The sequence below is a fragment of the Grus americana genome, chromosome 10 (genome assembly GCF_028858705.1).
Source record: "Grus americana isolate bGruAme1 chromosome 10, bGruAme1.mat, whole genome shotgun sequence".
NCBI classification, from domain to species: Eukaryota; Metazoa; Chordata; class Aves; order Gruiformes; family Gruidae; genus Grus; species Grus americana.
Window position 1 is genome coordinate 13495613 of NC_072861.1, and position 23222 is coordinate 13518834.

At 43.8% G+C, this 23222-nt stretch overlaps 1 protein-coding gene across 1 annotated transcript in view; it reads right to left on the minus strand.

Annotated features, from left to right (window-relative positions):
- Positions 1 to 12610, minus strand: part of HOMER2 (homer scaffold protein 2) — a 65220-nt gene extending 52610 nt beyond the window's left edge. The window contains exon 1 of the mRNA XM_054836992.1: positions 12252 to 12610. Coding sequence (XP_054692967.1) covers positions 12252 to 12343 — 92 coding nt within the window. The 5' untranslated portion in view covers positions 12344 to 12610. The remainder of the gene's footprint in view (positions 1 to 12251) is intronic.
- Between the last annotated feature and the right edge of the window lie 10612 nt (positions 12611 to 23222).

The following is a 23222-nucleotide window of genomic DNA, read 5'->3' on the forward strand; positions in this document are numbered from 1 at the left end:
CAAAAGTCAGACCCTTTATAGTATCAGATCATTAGTAATTTTAAAACAAAAAGGCCTCGACCTTTTTTTCAAAAAATTATTCACTCTGCTGAAAAGACATCTTCTCACTTTTCTGAAGTCAAAGAAGAAACCTTGAAAGAATAAAATCTCACCTGTATGATGCTAATGATCACATTTCTCATGTTTCTAACATTCAGCTTTTTGTGCCTTGGAAGTTAATACAAAGGAGAGGATTTAATAATATTTTTTTCCCCTGTGACATACTCTGTCCTGCTGGTATTTCTTGATTGAAAGACTGCAAGTAAATTTGGCTTTGCCTTATAAAATTAAGGTCTACTAGACATAAAAATCCAATTAGTGCTACAAAAATTAAGGCATAACATTTCCTCAGTCTCATTTACTCCAATACAGACCTTTTTCTTTCTGTCAAGGGTGAAGGACACAGCTGAACAACGGGATTTTTTCCATCTCGTTTATATATTGATTGTAATAAGGTCAGACAGGTAGGCCTATACAAGTGCTGATTCTGTCAGCAGCCCAAGTTGCCAGGAATGTGAATATTGTCACTTATAGATTGATAAATGGACTACATGGACTAATTGTATTTCAGCATCTCTGGACAGATGGCAAATCTTACAGCAATATGGTGATTATTTCCACAGCACTGAAAGTATATTAACACTTACCAAAATGTTTAAAGTGAAGAGATGATCTAAAATAATTTGTCCATGGACTGGGGTAAAAACGATGAGCTTGGATGGGCTGGCACGCCAGGGCTGGGCTCTCTCCCAGGATTGCCATTCGGTGCAGGCGCGAGGGCCCGCGGGTATTGCACAGTTATTGATGAAACCGGCTGTGTACTGGGGCCTCAGCTGGAGTACAGCGATGCTATGATAGCCAGGGGATAACACGCCTCAGTTTAGCTATTCTGCGTTGCCCTTATTTAGTTGCCACTATGTGCTGCTTGATACGCTGGCTGCCCCGTCAGTAGGCAGCACTCATACGCATACTTTATTTTCCTGGTATTTTTTTCTAAATCCTTCTCTGCTCTCTGGTTGAAAACACACTGCAGTTATTGTCCTGTTTTTAAAGGCAGCCACATACCCAGCCATGGCCCATGTAAATACAGTGGATGACTGCCCAAACCATGGACAGTAGGGTCTCTGGAGTAGGACTATATGTGTCCTATGTGCATTCAGCTGTCCTCACGTCTGCTCCCAAGAGAGGAATCAACTGGGAGAGGACAGAACCATGCCCACCGCAATCCCGTGAGCCTCTGGTGACCAGAGGCTCATCCTGCTCACTGCCGACAGGATAAGCCATTGCTAAGTTCTGCAGTGCTACTTCAGCACAAAGCCGGTAGCTCATCATATTCACCCAATGCAAGCAGAGCACGCGATGGATAATACGTCAGGCTGACACGCATCCCAAATAACACAACCTGCTTATGGCTGCGTCCTTTACTAATACTTTTGCTGTGGGGCTTTGAACCTTTTATAAGACTTATGCAGCAGTGAATTTACCCTTCAAAACAACGGGAGAGTACGTGCAAGAGATGTGATCCTCTCCTGCTCTAAGTTACTGCTTATTTGTACCAAACATATGTGAGCAAAATCAGCTCAATAAATTCTAGATGGACTTTTATGCTAGAATAATAAGCCATATTACACAACTCAAATAGGTTTTTTTGCTTCATTTTCAGAACAAAATTCCGAACATTTATTTCTTTTAAAATAGGATTAAAAATCATGTCTTGTATTACGTACTAATGTAGGAGATTCCTTCCTAGCAGAGGCAGACACCTCCCTTGCTGGAGAGAAAAAGTTTATGCACCAGTTTCCCCTATTTGCTGTAAGTAAATTATAGCAAGTCAAGAGCTAGAAACTGCGGTCTTTGTAGTCCCTGTGATCTAAAATTAGTGCCTGGTGTTAGTATGCAGAATGGATCAAGTACTCATTCACCACTGAGGATAAAGTGCCAATTGGTGAGAAATTCTTACTATGCTTTTTGCACGTTCACACTTTAGCACCTTAAGATTTAAATCGATTTGACTTGTAAGGCCTCTATTACACACAAATCTCTCTAAACACAGTTTTCGTTTGGGAAGCGTCACTACTCCTGAAAGGCAGCAAAGGAACATTTCAGTTGCCCACTTCTCCCTAGACAACCCAGGCTAGCCCCGTGGTTTTCCACGTGCCTCCCCAGCCAACGCTTTGACCCGGACTCGGAGCTGCTGCCGCCCCAGGCACCGGCCAGGCTGTCCTCCCCGCAGGCAGCCGCAGCAGCTCCAATGTCACCACGGGGGAAGGAGGAGTGCCAAAAGGAGACGGGAAAAGAAAAGAAAGTGAGGAAAAGTAACGTGGATCCCAGGTGAAAAGTTTGGACCACCCTATTTAACTCATGGAAATCAGTCGTTCTTGTAAGGAATAACAGGCAGCACTGAACCATCCCGAATCGTTCCCAGCGATCGTGTGTCTATTTTATCTTCCAGCCAATAATTGAGAGGTCATCCTGTAAAGCAGTTGACGAGCATAAACTCTTTCCAGTACAACCTCATGTCACGTATGCTAATTTAATGGTTATTTGAAAGCGTATTGCAAATCAGTGACTTTCTCATGGGAGAAGCCTTCTAGAGTCGCACAATATTGCTCTATGCCCTAAGGACAAGGATGCCAATTCATAAGGCAGGGAGGAAAGACCAAACGGGGAATGCAAAGTGGATTAGATATTTTGATTCCATTCCAAACTCTAAACGTGAAATATAAACTTTGGAAACTTCTCCCCCATAGAATTTGAAGTGCTAACTTCTAACTCAACAAAGAAAAGTTCTTGCAAAGATCTGAACAACACAAATGCAGGATTACTGCTCTGAGACTGAAAATGCAGAACAGACCTTCCCTGTAGAGGGAAAAGCAGGTAACCACAACCACACGAGAGGTGTTTACCCCAGGCTTCACGAGGAGCTCAGTCCAGCTGAAGAAGGAAGCCCAAACCACAGGCTTCGCAGAGAAGTCTGAAGAGACAAAGCATGGCAAGAGTGATTGCTGGGAGCATCAGGCTGCATGCGACTAAGTCTTTGAAAGCTGATGCATCTTCCATAATATGCAATTTTGAAGGTCTCAGAAAACAGATGCTCATAACTTTCTGTCCGGGGAACGTCTTTGAGGATCGCACGGAAACTTTAAAGACATTATTAGTCCTTCAGATCTCTCATCAGACAAAGTGGAATTTCACATTATGCATGTACACCCATTGCCCTGCTTCAAAGCACAGGGGAAGGTAGAAAGGGCATGAAGGGAAAGGGAAAGGGAAAGGGAAAGGGAAAGGGAAAGGGAAAGGGAAAGGGAAAGGGAAAGGGAAAGGGAAAGGGAAAGGGAAAGGGAAAGGGAAAGGGAAAGGGAAAGGGAAAGGGAAAGGGAAAGGGAAAGGGAAAGGGAAAGGGAAAGGGAAAGGGAAAGGGAAAGGGAAAGGGAAAGGGAAAGGGAAAGGGAAAGGGAAAGGGAAAGGGAAAGGGAAAGGGAAAGGGAAAGGGAAAGGGAAAGGGAAAGGGAAAGGGAAAGGGAAAGGGAAAGGGAAAGGGAAAGGGAAAGGGAAAGGGAAGCTCCCTGAGGAAGCATGGACTCACGCATGGATGTGCCTGGGAGGCGAGCAGCCTCCCTGTCTACCCCAAATAACTCCCAAACCAACAGCTCCCTTTCTGCAACGTGGGATCTGACCCTCATTCTGCAGCTATTGTGTTTCATTGTAACTGAGATTAGAGATTCAAGCTTTTAATTGAATTTCCTTGAATTTGGGTGGGTGTAGTAAAGTGTCAGATCCCTGTTCTCAGTCAAGTCAGTTTCTGCTCGTCTTGAAAACAACTATAAACCAAATTAGGCTCATTTTTATGTATCAGCATTTTTAGATGATCCCTTAAATACAAGTTTATAAAGACCACCTCTATAAACAACAGACAATAGTAAATCAGCTATTTCCTGTAATGGACTACCTAAGTGACAAACAGCTGTCAAACACAAGATAATCATGAGAAGAGAGAGCTCTTATTCACCCGTGTGCTATAAAGTTTTAGGCAACTAAATCTCCTTTATTGTTTCATAAAAGAATAAATTTCTCCCTGTCTCAGCTGGAGATAATCATTGGATTATACACGTACATAAGTAGAGTCCAAAGATGCTTTTATCTCCTCCTTGTCTATCCAAGGGCAATGGTGGTGCCCTTGGCGTACGTTGTGCCCATGAGCACCTCGGGGCTGCCCTGTCTGGGCAAGCGAGGGAGGAGTGTTTCAGCCTTGGGGCTACCAGGGGTTTGGACTACGTAAAGATGGAAGAGGTGGCTTGACGTCGAGGCAGAGACTGGGGTACAACTACGCTGTTGCCATCGTTGCACTGGCATCTGAACTACCTGCCAGAACAGAGCTCCTGCCTCATCTTTAGACGTCACCATCTCTGAAATAAACAATAATAAGGTGTCAGACTCTCCCCAAGTTTACCCACACTTCCTCCAAGCTGCCCCGAGTGCTGGTTGGTGACGTTTTGCACACCTCCTCTCAGAGCATTTCTCCTGGTTTGTTTTTTTTTTTCAAATGCTCTCATCGACAGTTTTCAATATCACAAACCAGATCACATGTTCCCACTTAAACAACTGCAGGGAGACATTTTAGATGTGTGCAACAGATTTATAGTGGGAAGCCAGAATACAAGAGCCCGATAAAACTGGGGAATGAAACAAAGGCAACAACGAAGTGTTGCGATTACATATTACAGAGCAACTCACCGAAAGTGAAGAACTCGAGTCAGTCACCGCAATGCAATTAATATGAAGAAGAGAGTGCACCTCTTGAAGTACTATGTTTTCAAAAGGAAAAGCCTCGCTGAGTACTCCCAGCTCTGACTACAATACCTGCCCTTCTTCCAGGGATAAAACAATCAGTAATGAATACTGAAAGTAAGATGCTCACACCTCCACATAATAAAATTGATATTTCCCTTCAGAGCCATGCATGATTTAAATTTTATATTTTTTCCCCTCCCTAAAATACAGTGTTCCATGGCTGATGAGGATCTACTGCAAAGCGTTAAGCACAGGCAAACAACAAGTATTTATACAGTAATTACTCATACATACCATTTCACAGTCCACAAGGAAGGATCCTCAGCTCAACTAGAAGCAGCTTTAGGAAAAAATATCGTACAAGCTGGCTACATATTTTTAGACATATTCTGAAGAGGCCTTTGCTGTCTTGCTGCACCGAGGTACTAAACCTCGCCTGATAAGAAAGCAGTTGCAGGACTTCTATTTATAATGCAAACGCTAACAGGGAACAACACCTAGCTGCTCTGGAGGGCTCTCTCAGGCCCCTTGAGGTGTAGACAGAAGAGTGCAACTTCTACAGAAAATTTCTTTTTGAATTGCAGCAAGGTTCAAGTTTCTAAATCCTGTAGGCTGCACTGAAACTTCCAGACGGAAAGAAAACAGTTTGTCACTCCAGAAATTCTTACAATCTTGCATGTTGATAAGCCACGTCAAATAAATAAAATCAGACTAGTGTGCGTGTGGGAGGCAGGAAGGGAGGATGCGTTGCCACCGAAGTGAACAAGCTTTGCACAGTAACCTGCAGTCACTTCTGCTCACACCTCCATTGCCAGGCCCTCTTTCCCCTGTGTCAAATCTGTTCTCTCTTCTCCACGATAAAGCCACAGTTGTTTTGCAGCTAAAGCTCCCAGTCTTGCCAGCCTTCAACATGAAGCCCACAAATCCTAAAACACCTACACAGCAGAGCCTCCTGCTCCCCTATGAGTCATTAAGCAGGCTGTCCCACTTGGTGATGTCATCCTGCAATATCCTTTTTTTTTTTTTAAACAAATTCTAAAACGCCTCAAGCATCAATTATTTAAAAATATTATCTTCATTTTAATCCTGACCCTAGTGGCAAAATTACCATTACGAATCATTTCCAAGTGATGCAAGAGGGCCCAATAGCCTCTAATAGTTGCTACGTCAATGAGGAGTAAGCAGCCAGTTACCCGTGTCACACATGAGCTAAGCACAGAGCATCCAAGCCAGCAGCAGCGGGCAGATTTTTCTCTTACAAACAGGCAGAGAGCAGCTAGGATGTGTCATCAAAAATATGATCAAAGATCAACTGCATCATCCAATCTCATCTTGTACATTTTGCATGAGTACATATTACACAACCCCTACTCACGCCGTCTCTAACCTGTGCTGGGTGCTGCGTGGCTATGGCGCAGCAGTAACCTTCCCTGATACTAATGGTCTATTCCCTGCCTAATTGCTCTTGCCATTAAAAGTGCTTCTTTAATGCTCAAGCTTAAATGCTTCCTGTCTTCGTTTGAAGGCAGTGCCCTTGTCACATTCTGAGGTTTAATAACAGGATCGTCAGCTATTTACAGTGTACAGCTGAATTATCAGAGAAACACAGTTGAAATATGTTCCCCTAAGCACATTTACATCCTAAAGAGACATGACCAAAACACAGTATAAACAAGTACACGCTGTATTTGCGGTGCACGAAGTGCACAAACACGACGGACAGCATTCAAGGGGAAAGCAAGCAGAGATTTGACCATGTAGCAACCTTCAGGACTGAGGACCTTCCCACTCTGCACACGCCCTATCACAAAGTCAACAGGAAAACCAACAGCTGAATCAAAATGCTTACGCGTCCTTAAATACATGTTCATGGGTGAGGCTATTTATTGTAGGCACTGCATTAACAGAGCCGAAGGAATAAAATGAATACACAGCACTGCAGAAAATCTAGATGCAAAACCAGGCTGATGCCGTTGCTCTTGGGTTCTCGGCAAACTCATTGCTCCTCTCTGCGCCTTTCAGTCATGCTGGGAATATGGTTGAACAGTTTAAGACACTTTGTCAGATCCTGAACCAGTTAAAACTACTTTCGGTTTAAAGCAACTGAACATCAAATAATTCTTTTTAACATTTCAAATGATGCCTTTTTTATCAGGAGACCTACTCACCATCCTTTTTTCAAATAGAAGGAGGAGCTTGAGGGACATCCCAACTTTGGGGAGAATATTTTATTTATAAGTTTTTTCTCAAGTGATAATCAAATTAACAGTTGTAATTAATTAGGCTAGTAGCTGAACAAAACTTGATTATGATCACTCTTAGCATTAAGTTTTCTTTCTGGTCACTCTTTCTACAGCATTGTCTACGTGAGCAAATTTTGGTGAAATTTGCACCAGGGCACTCAAACTAGTTGTGGTACTGGCAGATTTTTCCTATTGCAATTTGCTGAACTTCGCTCTAGCAGACCCTATGATTTTTTTCTTAACCCACTGTGTCTTTCATGCCAATCATTCCTTCATCATTTCTTTCTGCTACTCTTGTTAGCTTGTTTTGTAATTTCTCCCAATCCTGTGTTCTCCTTGGAGCTTATTCACACAGGAGATTTTTTGCTCAAACTCAGTTACGTGCATCTGCAATGTTACAAATTCCTCTCACTCATGTGAGAGAAGACAAGGGCTCTCACTCGACGACAGACTTGGGTAGAACACTCCCATGTCACAGGTTTGCTTACTCACCTGAATGCAACCACACCAAAATCCTAAGCATACACAAATCCTTATGACCATCTAGCTATTTCTTCTTTTTTTTTTTTTTCCTTCTTCCCCCCAAGTTTCCTGCCTCTCTAATCTTATTGTGTTAAATATAAGAAAGGAACTACATATAACAGGTTTTATACATATTGTTGAGGTCAGCTGAGTTTTCCCATCCATTTCAGTGAACTCAACATACTGTTCCAGAACTTAAAGTTCTCTGAACCTGACTTTACCACTGGATCTTGTACAGACACCTATATCGGTACACAGAAATACCGAATTCTCAGAACAGCAGCCATTTATACCCACTCTGCAAAATGAGAATAGCTACATAAGGAACCAAGGCTGTGAAAATTCAAGCATCCCCAGCCAGCTGCTTCAAAAAAAATCATGAGATTAACAGCATCTATCAAATCTCAGTCCCTTTCCTTGAACATCAACACAATCACCAGTTGGATGATACCTGATATAATCTGCCCCCCTGGGCTATGCTAGGAACCGAACTGAAGCTGCTGGCCTTAAAAACCTCAGAAAAGAGTCCCTGAGCTCACAGTGCCAACTGAGCTGCGTTTGGGCATACACTCATCCCTGCCCTGCTTTGAGGGACACTGGCTTCGCAGCAAAAGCTGGGTACTGTTATCTGCCCGCCACTCCCGCGGTCCCAGGAAGTCCCCTTTCCTCGTGGACAGATGGCTTAGCCAAACTTTGGAGGGAGCTGGCGCGAGACTCCTGTGGATGTCAGCGGGAGCTGGACGACGGCCAAGTTGAATTTCCTCCACAACACGCTATTCCCCGCTACGGAGCTTCTTAGGCGAAGCTTATCACCATGGTATCTAAAGTACTGCTGGTACCGGGAAAGGCCAGCTTGAACATCATCCAAAATTAATGTCTTCCTATAACACTCGCTTCATCACATCATCTGCTTCCTTCACCGCCTTCTTTCCTCATCTTCCCATTTGTTTGCCTTTTACTCCCCAAATAAAGCCGTATGTTGGCCAATGGACGTTACTATTGCTAACAGCAGAAGGGGGGAGTGCAAGGCAGACTTTCCTGATGCTCTGAAATGTCACTGCATAATAAAAACATTACATACGATTAGTCTCAGAAATCTAGGTCCTCAACTGCACCTTTTCATGAAAATATTACAGGAGAGGCCAAGTCTTGCTGACGAGTCCAGTCTCCTTAAGATGAGGTTACTTCATCGCTTGACCCAGGCTTGGAAACTCACCTTTTCCCACCTTCTTTCCCACCTCCCACCTGGGGGAGGTACGGATGGATCCAGCCAGCCAGGGTTAATTTACCACATTAGCCCCTGCCAAAGCAGGACATGTCATATCAGCCAAAAGAAACGTGTGCTATGAGCTAGTTCATCATTAACCTGTGTAGCACACATTTTACCTTGGTATACAGCTTTCTGCAATAATTTCTTACACTCAGAGGCCTGATTTTCATTTTGATATGATTTATAAACCAGATTTGAAACTCAATTTTATTGCTAGAGGGTATTTAAATTAGTTGAGTTTTAATCCAATAGATAATATAAATAACAGCTTCAGCAGCAGTGAAGTGATTTACAGGTCCAATCAAACTGGATACTTGTCACATGCCTCAATAACAAAAAATACTTTGTAACAGACTGATAAGGAAAAACAAAGATACTAAAGAAATGAAAACAATAAAAGAATGTAAGCACAGAGGAAGCAGCTAGCCAATACCTCCTTAAATCATCTAATAACTAAAACCGAAGCATCTTTATAACTGGAAAGTTAGCTTAGACCGCTTAAACCGAGGTCAAATTGAATCACATCGTGGCTATTAGATGGGTAAGTACAGCTTGCTAAAGTCAGAGCCATAGACAAGCGAGCCATTTTCCGGGTTGTGTTAGCCCTTGGCTTGCGACACCAAGAGACAAATCAGGTGGTATTTTCAGACGAAGATTTCTGCAGCTGGGAATGTGTTACATGGTGGCTTTCATATAGCTAAAGTTTAAGCTCTGAGACTGCTGAGGTAATGGCAGTTATTAGATATGCTGGGTAGAAGAAAGTGGTGATTTAGGAAAAGATTTGTTCCTTTTAAAGTAAACATTTGTCCAGTGAGATTCTTAACAATGGCTTAACCCAAAGACAATGGTTTTCAGCCAGCAGAAACCTTCGCATTGACTTTAATGAACACTGAAGCAGGTTTTGGGGTTTTTTTGCCTGGACACTTCCCCCCCCCCCCCATTGTTTTCACATGCCCTGAATTACGGGCATTTATTTTTTTTTAAACATGTAAATCGCTTTTGTAAAACTTGACACTACCTTGCTGCCTAGTAAGTTGAACTAAAACAACAGTTTAAATAGCTCAGCTCACAGCTAATAAGCAATTTAAATAGCTTTGCTGAGCTCAAGTAGCTGTATCAGGTTTCATAGCACCATCAGTCACTGCCAAATCCATAGGCAGCATTTAAATGAATCATTACCAATGGTCACCCCCAGGAATAGGGGAAAAAAAATATTATAAGAGCTAAGAGTCAAGTCACTGTCACAATCTCTGTGAGAACATGCCCCGTACGTGACATCAAAACGTGCCCAGGAAGCAAATCCCACTGGAATGCCTGGGGCAAAATATATTCTTTCAAGAAAGACTGAGCTCTGATCACAACATGCTTCACAAAGACAGATGAGTACAGAGGTGCCCATTTCACAGAAGGAAAAGCTGGAGCACACTGAGGTGAAGGATTTGCCAGCAGAGATGGAACCTGGGGGGGTTGCTCCTGTGTCGTACGTGCTGAGCCACGGCTGCAATACCACTCTCACAAACACACTTCCAGGTTCTCTGTAGCAGAAAGGTGAATGGCAAGCTGATGTGAGACATGGGCAAAACATACATCCAAAAACCACCTTGTCTGCACTCTGTACAGAGTGTGCGAGGAACGTGTACAACCCACGCCAAAACCCTGGGAATGAATGATGCTGGGAGCTTGATCTCACCTGCACCAGTGTAAGACTGAAATAACTTACTTGAAGTGAAACACATTAAATCAGGATATTGAACTCGACTCGTGAACGTGCCTTATACCTGTATAAGTCTGCATGACCCAACACAGCGCAAGTAGCAGCGCAGACACGAGCACAACCAAGGCACTCAAAAGCCTTCAAGTCCTTCGCAGCTTGAACAGCTCTGGAGGCAGAGCAGGACCACGCCGAGCCCAGAGCTACGACTGACAGAATGGGGTGGGGGACCGCTGTACCCTTCCACTCAATTCTCTTCAAGTCACAGCTGAACTTTTCAGCTAGACCGATCTACCAGTATGAAAATGGTTAAAAATGATGACAACAAAAATATTTGCCTTTAGAGATGCCCAGGGAAAATGACTGAGGCAAGTTTCCCTTGGATGGATGTTTCTGTCCATCCTGGACTCAGCGGGGCAGCACTGCTCCAGCCAGGTTTTGATGTTTCCCTCTCCAACCCCAAGGACAGTTTCTGTTTTATTTTCCAGTGGAACTTTACATAATTAAGAAATAGACGAGCCCCTTGTAATCCTGAAGTGAAACACGTGGAGATACTTACTTAGATCTTATTTCTCCCTCTGTCCCTGTACTTCTATTCAGTACTCCTGGGTATCAAATTCAGACACATGCATGTCATTTTAATTCATTATTTATCCATGTTGTCTCAAATTATATGACTTTGACAATAATAAACAAATCTATAGTGTGAGTTTGCATAGTTGGAAGCTGCATGAGGAAGCTCAGAAACTGGAGAACGATTCCTTGCCACAGGGGGGTGAGGAGAGGCAAGGAAGAGAAAAGGTGTAAGAGAACATAATAGGATAAAAATAAAGCAAATTAAATGTGTGGGTTTGGAATCCCCCAAGACATTCTGGTCGAGAGGATCTCAAACCTTTATATAGGTCAAGCCAAAAGCACAACGTTAACCTCTGTTTCCTGATATTTAGTTCACAAACTGCTTTAATGCCAGCAGTCGGCTTTTGTCCCCCTGTTAAAGTTATAAGATAGGAAAAACGCAAGACTGATATTTGGAAAGATCAAGATGAATTCTCCAAGAGGCCATCACATGTGAGCAGACACTTCTTGTATGTAAAAAAAAAAAAAAGAGGGGGGAATATTTACACAAATTAACGAACAACTGGCACAGTTCTGGCAAGTTTATTGTGTGCCTCCAGCAGCCGAGAGCTCTCGCTGAACCAGAGCATGGAACATCTGACAATGAACTCGCTGCTCACACCGGCGCGCACATCCCGCAGCTTCCCGGCGAGCGACCGGACCCTCCGGCCCCGCATCAGCCTCCCCCGGGCCGCGACACCCCCAGCTCCTCCCCGCTTATTCCAGTGGGGATTTTGGCACCGGTAATGTGCCGGGGGTGTTTTTCCACCGCTGCGTGCCCGCTCCGCCGGTGGCTCGGGCGGGAGCCTCCCCGCCGCCGCTCCGAGCGGGCGGTAAACGAGTAATTACGTTATAAAACGCCGGTTTTGGGGAGCGCTCACAGGGCACCCGGGGTCTCCCAGCGTTTCGCGGCGGCCGGGCGCACCTGCGGCGGGGCCGGGGCGGGAGGCGGCGCCCACGCGTGGGTCGGGGCGCGGGGCCGGGGCGGCGGAGGCGGCACCCACGCGTGGGTCGGGGTGGGACGCGGCGCCCACGCGTGGCCGGGGCCCGGCGGACTCACCCCATGTCTCGGCACCTTTCGGCGGCGGTGGCACCCCCGGGCGGCTCCCCGCGCTCGGCGGCCAGCGGCGGCCGCGTCCCCACTTCGCACATGCGGCCGCCCCGGTACCGGCCCCGGCTGGCTGCGGCTGCCCGGCTGCGCGGCGGCGAGGCGTCCTGCTCCTCCTCCCGCCGCCTCCCTCCCCCCTTACATAACCTCCCTCCCGGGCGGCGGCGGCACCGAGCAGCCTCCCGCGGCACCCGCCGCCCTGCGAGGCGGCAGCGCGGGGGCGGCGGGGCGGGAGCGGGGCGGGGCGCGCCCCCGGGGCCCCTCCGCTCCCCGCCCCGGGCCCGGGCAGGCGGCGGTGGCGGCGGCGAGAGTAATCTTGCTGCGGGGGTTTGTGCCCCGGGTGGGGAGCGAGAAGCTCCGGCGGGAGGCTTCAGCACCTCGTCCCCCCGCTGCCCGCGCCGGGGGGGTGGTGGGGGCGCGACCTGCCGGGGACGGTGCGGCGAGAAAACTTCGGGTGAAGTTGTGGGGGTGTCCCCCGAGCCGCCCCGCCCGCTGCCGTGAAGCCCCAACGGAGACGGGGGGCAGCCCAGACCGGCGGTCCTGGACAAGCTCCTCCCGGGATCGGCTTCCCAGGGAGACCGGCTGCTTCCCGACGGGCTGTCCCGGGACCGGCTGTGCCCAGACCGCCTTGTCCCGCCGCGGGAACGCGCCCCGCCGCTAACCCCGGCTCCGCGCCGCGGGCACGGCCGCGGTCCGAGAGCGGATCCCGGGGGTGCCCTTCCGACCCCGAGGCGATGTCACCGCCGAGAGACGCCATGTGAAACGCAGGCGATTCTCTCCCACCATCGAGCCCTCCCCACGTCTTTTCACGGTTTGAATCCGTTTTCCCAGGGAAAGGAAGGGAGCACCGTGTGTGCGTGCCGTGTCAAAGAGCTTTCGAGCCACTGGGCAATTTCAGCCACATTTGGGCAATCGGCCCTGGCAGACTCGGCCCCACAGTCCTGATCTGGCCACCAGCCTGCTGCTCAACCCAGGAGTCCAAATCGCATCAGGAGGACTGCCCCTCTTTTAGTCCTCCTCAGCCCCCCTGCAAATCTGTGCCTGGCATGGTCCCAAAGCTATCATTTTCCTATAGGATTTATGAAAACAAAGAGAGGGATGATTCCTTTCCATGGAAGGAAAAATTGCCCCAGTGTGGAAGAGCTGTGTTACAGCTGCCCAACCACACTGACATCCGATAGGCAATCACAGGACACAAACCTTCAGGAAAGCCATGGACCTGCTTGTGCAGGTATTCGTAGGACTGTGCTACACAGACACAGTTATTCTTTTGTGGGGAAAAGATGCCCAATTCACACATAAGAGAGGATTTTAACTTCTCCCACACAAAGTTATAATTAATACCCTGCCATCAAGAGTGATTATTTTAATCTTTTTTTTTTATCTCATGTTGATTTATCCTTTCTTTCAAAGAAAGTTTAGAAGTTGTGGGAAAGGCTTTACGTTTGCTTGCTTTATCTTTGTGTGTAATAACTGGGATTGTCTCCAGTGTTACCTGGGGACCTCAAAGTAAAACTTACGCAGCAACCTAACACCTTCCAATGTGTCCAGCTATGGACAATGAAACTCTGACAGACAACTATTTCCTGATGTCTGGAACACCAAAATGGAATTTCAATCCCATACACTCAAATAAAGTCCATGCCGTGGGGAAAAAAAGCAGAATGAATTACACAGATGTTTACAAGAGGCTGTGGGATGACACCATTCCAACAAACCTGCTCTCTCTACCGTGGTTAGATGGTTACTGTGGATGTTGAAGGAGACTTAACTCCTTACCTAATCACTGATGTCTAAGGACTTCCCATGTCCTGTTCTGCCAGCTGAAGGCAAGGTTCCATTTCCTCCAGGATAGACATGGCAAAAGTCACAATCTTTTTGTGTTCACAATGGGCTGCAGCCTTGAATATTGCTTTGATATGTTCATTCCTCTCTTCCTGGGGAAACAGCGAGGGGTAGCGTTCTCTCAGGGGAAAAAATAGCAGCCTAGCAATCTTGTGGAAAAAACTCCCACCATAAATCTGATGATTTTATCTCACTGTTTTTTACATAATTTACTTCATTTTGTTAAATTACATACTCCATTCATCAGAGGGAGGTTGTCTTAGTCCTCTCTGATTAATTTGTTCATTTTGGTGAGTATCTGAAAGCTGTGTTTTATGAACAAGCACTGTATGTGACTTACAAATATCTAATGGAATTGGATCAAAATGGGGCAATGCATTTACTACGTGTCATGCTAAGATGAAAATTGGAACTGCAGTTGCCTTAGCATTTTCTAATGTTTTAATCTTTTCCAATCTTGCATTCAAGAGTGTATTTTCATCCCCAATTATAAAAAAGCTTAAGCTTATGGAAGCAAAATTGACTGTGAAGTTTGCATGATACAAAATTTTGTATATTACTTTCGTTCATAAGGTCTTCCCATTTGATTCATGCTCTTTTCAGAACTGTCTTCTAGAAGAGATGGAGTTGTGGTCCCATTTCCCAAGGACCCTGAGGCATTTGGTCTGGCGGACAACGAGTTAACCCAGTTTTCTGCTCATATTTGGGTTTCTGTAAGTGCACTCCATCTGAAACTCCCTGTATTCTTCCAAATGGATGAGATATTCCTCTTTCTGAAGCATGGCACACTGTTGTCCTCTTATCTCTGCCAAAAGGAGGATGAAGTCCTGTCCTCCATTTAACTCAATGGCAAAAGTCCCATGGATTTGTATGAGGCCCAGATCTCATGCAAAACGTTTAACTTCAATTGATCAATTATCAATATTGAATGAAGCGATTGCTCTACAGACAGTTCTTGACATCTTGAACTCCTCCGCTGTCACAAAGAGTCCTACTTCATGTATAGTTCCCATTTATTTACATTATTTTAGTGTAATTTATATTCCATTTTCTTAAAGTACTTTGAGTTCTCTGTAAATGAGAACTATAAATATGCTATCAAAATTAATCAGTTCTTCAGCTTTCATATGTGATGTGATATTTCATTTCCGATTTGGCTCCGATGCAGGATGTATACGTGATGGTAATTCAGTCCTCATTTAGTATTCACAAGTGTGCTCTTATTACTGTGGCACGGTTAGGAAGATTCAAAATACTGAAGGCACAGGATCCCTCAGTATGATTCAAGCTGAGCAATAAAAATGCCCACATTCTGTAAAAATATGTAACGTCTTTAGATGAGAAATTTCTTCTATTCCCACAGGCCTTCTAACAATATAATTTTTTGATTCCTAGATACAGGGTGAATATCCTTGTCAGAAAACTGATCTAGCGATCAGGAGTATGTACTCAGTCTGCAGTCTGAGAAGCAAAGAGCTCACCAATCTCTTCCTCTTTCTCAGTGTTTCTGTTCTCTCCTTTTGTTTGGCTTTCACAATTGTCATCTTTTGCCACCCTTTGATTTTAGATATAATTTTATTTCAGAAAACCCGCTGTTTTCAACTATTATACTTCAAGGTAGTCTTCTCCCATGGCAGATAGTATTAAATAAAATATTCAATACTGTGATTTTATCTTTTTTCCAACTAGACTGATGAAATTTGCATTTTTTTACTCCAACAGAATTGTGCCATTTCCCTTTTTTTTTTTTTTCCTTTGACAAATAACCAACCATTTTCAAGCTTTGTGTTATCCAGGAGTTTAACCAAAAAAGCTTTGGGGAATTCTTGATTTTACATTTGAAACAGAATTAGTTTTCAAAATCCCTTGACAAATGGAGAATTAATGTAATTATTATATCACTGGATATAAAATGTTGAAGATGAGCATCTGAGAAGAGAAAGGATTTTAAGTCAGACTATTGAAAACACTCTGATTTGCAATTTTTGTTGTTAAAACCTACTTAATCCAATATCTAACAAACAATATGGACAAAGGATCTATTTGTTTAAAAAAATCAACATTCCTGTCCTTTCAATTAAAATGTCAGAGCTCACAAAAAACATCTGAGACCTTCACCAAGTCCTCCAGTAAGACATGTGATTTCTAGGGTAAAAGTAGTTTTCCTCTCCACTTTCCTCCAGAAATAAACCAAAATAATCCCAGAACAATCATGTAGGACTACTTTCTGTGTCTTTAAAAGTGGAAAAAAAAAGGAGAAGCCCATTTAAAAGCATTTTGTCAATCATCTTTAAATGAGTAGGTTGAACATTCTCTTATTATTCTTTGCAGCTTATTCTTATATGTATAATTACTTAGTGCCAGGAAGCTCCTGTCGAAGTGGAGTAATATAAGGTACACAAGCAGTTTCTACTTCACTTTCAAAAAGTTGTCCTGTAAAATACTCAAATATCAGTTCAGAGGAGATTTTTATGTAAATGCAAAGAGCGTGTGTTGTCACAATGTGTTATACACTGCCTTCTCAATGAAGACAAATACACAGCTAACAAAAAATAATATTAAATAAGATTTTAGAGAGAAAAGACATAGGCACGTAAAGAAAGCCAGCAAGATGAGAATAATGCCCTACCAGCCACCACAGGTCTCCCACCCCTGAATGTGAGTACCCAGCACAGTGCTGAAGGCTGAAAAATTGTAAGAGGCCGATGGATTTCTAATAATACTGGCGTAGTCAGAGAGCATCTGTCACCATTAATAAACAATTTGGGACAGATCCTCTAGGCATCCTCTATACTTTGGTCTGCTAGAAATCCAGCCTGGGACACACCCAGGAGTGCACCCTGAACCCAAACATTCATAAAGGTGGTCCCATACTTGGAGCAAACCTCATTCCTTTAACAGACCTATTTCTTTGTACTTAGAAAGTAAGATTAAGAAAACAGATACTCCCAATTCTTGTTCTCAATGTTTTCATTGATGTAGACCCTTTGATTATGTCCACTCCAATGTAAAGCAAATAAGGTGGCACACTCTTCACGTGACAGCTTTCTTCTGCACCTACTGGGTCTTGCTGCTCTTCTCTGAAACCATGTTAATTTGAACTGGTTTTGCAATGGACAAACTGGGACTCTGCAGAGTAGGTGAGAAGTACTGCAAGTAAAAGTCTCCTTACAGCTTGTATTTGAGTCTATGTACTTGTTTCACATACATCCTAATACTGCTGGTTTTTTGAGCACATATGCATGAGTGGAGACCTTCATAAAGCTATGTTCAGTTTTTCCCTTCCAATATGCGGTGCTTTGCATTTCATAGAAGTTATCAGCTTTTTCACTCAAAGTTTATTTTGGTCATTTTCTTTTTAAATCCCCAAAAGAAGAAAAAAATAATCCATTTCATCTGCAAGTACAGATGATGACTCCGGTTTCCTTCCAGGCTTACATCACAAAATTCCATTTATTTGTGATTTATAAAATGGAAGTTAGAGCAATCAGGCACCGGTTATACAGATGGGGTAGATTAGCTTTCTTTTAAACTAACTCAGATCAAAGATTTTGATCCTGGCAAGCCAAATTGTACAAGAGATAGGAGAAGAAAAGAACTATATGCCTTGTCTGTTAGAAACAGGACCCTCATATTGTGACTTGGCTGTGACGATGATAGTGACAGCCAAGACTACTAGCAGAGAAGCAGATAATATAAAAGGAAAAAGATACTAACTTTTTTGGTGAAAGAACCTTAATTTTCAAACATGCAGAATTGCACGACCATTCATTTCAGCAAAACATTTTGCTCACATGTAAATTTTCTTGTAGCTCAGGAGTTTTTAATTCTCAGGCCCTTTCTACCATCTGTAACTCAATCTCTATTTTTTAAAGAAATTGCAGACATCTGTTTAAATACCCATCTCTTCCGTCACATGGAATTTTGGATTCAAAAATCTAAGCTCGAAAATAATACCAAAGTTGGATTACATTTCTAAGCAACCACAGTCTGGCATTTTAAATGCTGCCTTTTTAATTAGCCCATTCCGCTATACTGGCTGCGTCGGGCTCTACGGTGCATGAACAATGTCTGGTGTGGGTGCCGGTCAGCGAGCCGGGCGAGGGGCTGGGGGGATAGGGAAGAGGGGAGGTGGAGAAAGACTCCCCCCAGGCTCATTGTGGCCAGCTCTCCTGCAGCACGAAGGGCTCTGGCCTCCAAGGGGGCTGCGGGGCCAAGGGATCGTTGCTGAGCCTGGGACTCTGCTGTGGTCCTGCATTGTGTGTAGAACTAATCCTGCCCGTGAGACCAGAGCCAGCTCGAGTGGCATAAGTAAAACTGAATTTTGCTGCCTTTCACCTGGCTTTCTCCAGCGGTGGGTACAATTTCAGAGTGTAATCAGGGACATGTGAGGATGGGGGACGGGTATGGCAGAAGGAAAGAGAGGGAATTTGTACTTCAGACTGGTGCAAAATACCTCATTCTTTGTATTTCTCTATACCTTACTCATCGGCGGACTTTGTCCCTTAATCAGCTCCTTGCCTGCCTAACTGGAAAAGGAAGACATCTCCTGGGTACGCTGGAGGTCTGATTTATTTACGTGAATGTCCGATGCCTTGATAAAGGCTCATATGTTTCCTTGTGGGCAGAGGTGTCTGGATCCCTTGCCTGGATGAATTTCTCAAAGGATCGAGCAGCACAGAGTGCCAGGTGGGAATGAAGCCACACGGGATTTCAAGCCTATTTACAAAACCTGATGGTTGAGGTATAGTGGTGAGCACCCCAAAACTCTCACTAAAGCTCATAAGGACACGAGTGGCACCACAGCACAAGATTTCTCAAGTGTGGAAAATATCTTGAGTTCACAGAAGCCAGACCTGGCTCAGAGATACGAAGTTGGAAGTTCCCAGCTATGAGTGTCTTTCACAGACAGGGATAACTTTCATTTGTGAAGGAAACTATTTGTCACCACAAAAGCTATATTTTGCACCATCCTCTGAAAAAAGTGTTGAGTTTTTCACCCTGCAGACTGTCCTATAGAAAGCAATTAAGATGCATTTAAGAAGTGGGATAATATTTTTATGCTTCCAAAATGCATTAGAAAAAACCAAAACCAAAAAACCCTATTAGACTTAATTTATACCATTTTCAAATTAAGTTAAAAACCTTGACTTATACCAGTCCTTATGTCTAGGTCCTGCTAAACTACAATAATTAATCAATAATAAAAGTGAAGCCAGAAGGCCACAAATCATGCAGAAATTTTTCTCTTTTTATGACACTAATAATTAAAATCTGGAAAAGTAAAAAATAGTTATTTGACAAAAGAACAACGAGACTACAGCTCCCACAATCAAAGATGCCAGGAAAACTTTGATGAGGAAATACATTTTAAAATAATCTACTGGATGGCAAGTTAGGCTGCATGTGTTCCCTAGGTAAAGCTAGCTCAAGGGGAGCTTCTGCATTCCTAATTCTGCCTAATATAACTTTGTTCTGCAGCAATACTTGGATGACAAAATATATAAACACTACCAATCAGTTAAACAAACACCATCAGAACACCATCAGATTTTTTCAGCTCCATATTTTGCTTCTCACAAAGTATTTACTATCAACACTCTTAAATCCAATCTTGTGTAAACCTAGTTAATAGAAGTTATAAAAGTGCTCTATCTAACGGTAAACACAGATTCCACTTCTCTGGGGAAATGTCATAGTCCTTGGGGGGTGTATAAAATCCGTATTTTTTGAAAAATCAGAGCAAAATTTTTAGTCACTTGAAAATACTTAACACACACACACCCCCACCCCCACACCCATTTTAGGGACATATTTGCAGCTCAAGCACCCGGAGGAGCACTCTTTAGATCCAGAGTGCTTACCTGGGTTTTGAAGAATTACCGAAAGGATGGCAGGCAGAGCAGCCGTGCATTAATAGCATATTAAGATTTTCAGACATAGTTGAGTTAGGGCTTTGGAGCCAGGGGAGGGATCACAGCACACTACCATGGGAGGTGACACTAAGCACGCAGTTACAGAATTCAGTGTAACTCCATGGGACTTGGTGGAAGATGGAGTAGAACACTTACAACTTCCAGAAAAGCTTTGAGCTATGTTTTGTTTTAAATTAATCTTTAGCCAATAGAGAAATATTAACATACACACATCAAAACCTTTTTCTATGTACTTGAGAAAATGAAGTCAACACTATAAAGCATGGATGACACATATCCTCTATTTTTCATTTACTGTTCATTTGCAGAAGAGCACATGTTTTATATTATGCATGTACCAACATTTTTCTAAGTTTAATTTGATAGTTTTCCTGCAGGAATAGGCTAATCTTCATCCATACCCACCCTTAATAATATTTATTACTGTTCTTCTGCTCCTCAGTGGCTGACTGAATATTCTCTCTATGTCCATCTGGTGAGTACGCTTTTCCCAAAATAGTCCATGACCACTCTTGCCTATATTTGCATGAGAGGTGTACTATTATTATATTTGCATGGAAGAAGATAGGTGATCCTGCAAAAATGTTTTTCAGTGATATCACTTGTCCAACTTGTAAATTGATTTACAATTTGAAATGTGACATCGTAAGTGGCATGTGACAGAAGATCTAAGCAGTAAATATCTTCGCAGGCTTTTAGAAATCTAGCCAGAGTTGTTCTTTTTTAGATCCTCTGTTTGCACAGAAGAATTAACATTTGGTCAAAGAGAATAACCTGCAGCTATTGTTACTCAGTATCCAACTTTCTTCCAATATTTAAAGCTGAATTATTAATGGTTGTAAGAACATGGCTTTGAGATACAATTCCACACCATCAGCTGCATTGGGAAAAGAGCAGGAGCTGGCCCTGAAAGCATAACAAAGCATGTTTTGAATGCATAGGACATGCAAAGCCACAAATGCCGGCCAGCCAACGCTGCATGCTCAAAGCCACATCCAACAAACCAGAATTTCCTCATGCACAATAACGCCTGTTGTGCCAAGTAACTAGACTCTTGAGCAAACAGCCTTTAAAATGCATTCTCCTCTCCAGCTAAAGGAATTCTCACTACACAGACACCTTCAACAAGGCAATGCTTTGCATTTTCATTTGTTTTTATGTGCACGTATCTCAAAACAACAATATCTACACAGAATGCAACCCTGGCCCCCATGATGCCAATGGAAAAAACCCTTCTTTTGACTTCACTGGGATCATGATTCAGTCATAATTGATTAATCCTCATTCCATTCCTGTGAGACAAGTGAGGGATATATAGAGATCACTTCACACACCACTGCAGCATGGCTGTTTCTGGAAAATATCAGCTGTTCCAAAACAGAGAGGAGCCCAGTGCGCAGTTTGGAACAGGATGCAATGGCCAACACTATCTCCATCTGGAACAATATAGGAAATGCTGATAGCCAAAGTGGCATCACTGAAAATAGATTTTGGCCAGCACACAGGGATTAAGAGCCTTACTTTTCAAAAGGTGCACTGGGACCTTTAATAACCATAAATAGTCAGGACTTTGTATTTGTGCCTCGCTGGAAAGATGGCAGCACTCGCAGTGCAGTGTTTCCTCATACCATGCTGACACATTGCTTCATTGCTGGATCATCTGCAGCTTTCAACAGGACCGATGTGACTTCCGAGTCAAATGGAGAGCCACAGCAAAGTCCTGACCCCGCTGAAGGCAAAATCACAACAGTACTTGGAACCAGAGGAACAAGGATTTCTCTCCCTGGAAATAGTCTGTGAGATCTGGCAGCAACATTTCCCATCAGATAGCAACCAGGAGATCTTTGATATCTTATGTAACTGCCATCCTTAAATAAAACATATATCTAGTTCATCATTTTTTTCCCTGATTTAATTAGAATCTTGCTTAGTTTTTCAGGTTGGCAAAGTCTTATCTTGCAATATGCTGCAGATGCTACTGCTTGGAGATTAACGTTTGCTTTTTAATTAAAGTTTTTACTCAGGAAGTTTGTGATACCCCCACAGCAGCATTTAAGACCAAGAAAAGAACTGTGTATTATTCTTAAAATGAGCAGCCATAGCATAATATGAAACAATCACATTCAACGCATCACCAAAAATTACTGTGTGGTTTTCATTTATATGTGAGATTTTCTGAGCTTGTTTTTAATAAGCCTCCATCAGAGGCTCCATCACAACTTTGCATTTTCCAAGATAACACCTCTATATTTTTTTAAGTTCAGACTGTTGAGCAGTCGGCATGTTCTTCTGCACTGGTTCCCAGCCAACATTAGAAAGCAGCGTTCAGCTGAGCACTAGCACACCAGGCAGCTGGTTGCCACCACAGCATGACTTCTGCAGGCGGCGCAGGGATGGGAAAGAGACAGCCACAACTCAAGAAAGCGATGAAGAGAGAGACCTTAAATTGGGAGGGTGAGCAGGGCCACGGGAACAGCGGCACCACGGAAAGGTTCCAGGAAAGGAAACCGCCGCAGGAGCCAGAGGCAAAGATGGAGAAGGAGTTACAGCAGCGCTGGGGCAGGCAAGGACACTGTGCCTCAACATCCGAGGCAGAGGTCTCGGGAGGGCAGGAGGGGATGCAGAGGGGTGGCAGCCACAGTGTAATCTGCTAAACGATTAGGAACCCTTGTCTGCTGGAAAGAATGATCTCCAGTCCTAATTTAGTAACGGGAAGGAGAGTTATTACTGGTAGGAGTAGTGGTGACCTAGACCCCCAGACAAGGACCAGCCCTAGCACAGCACAAACATAAAATTAAAAGATAGTCTCTGCCCAAAGAGTTTCCCGATTTTGTGTAGGGCAAGGGACAACACAAGGATGCACAGGGGATTGCATGCCAGTAGCGAGGCAATGTCAGAACAAGGAGCAGACTGCTCAGTCCAGCCTTGCAAAATCCTGCAGGCTTCTCCGCAGGCTGAGCCTGCACTTATAGCTTATTTCACTTTAGCACGGTGTGGTCTCAGGACAGATTGGTATCTCAGGAAAATTCTGGTTTACAATTTTAAAAAAAGTTATGTCAGACTAAGAAGACACTTCAAACTTGAAGTAGAACAAAGCTGGTCTACACTTCAGCCCTTGCTTTCTCTAGTGGCCCTTAACCTT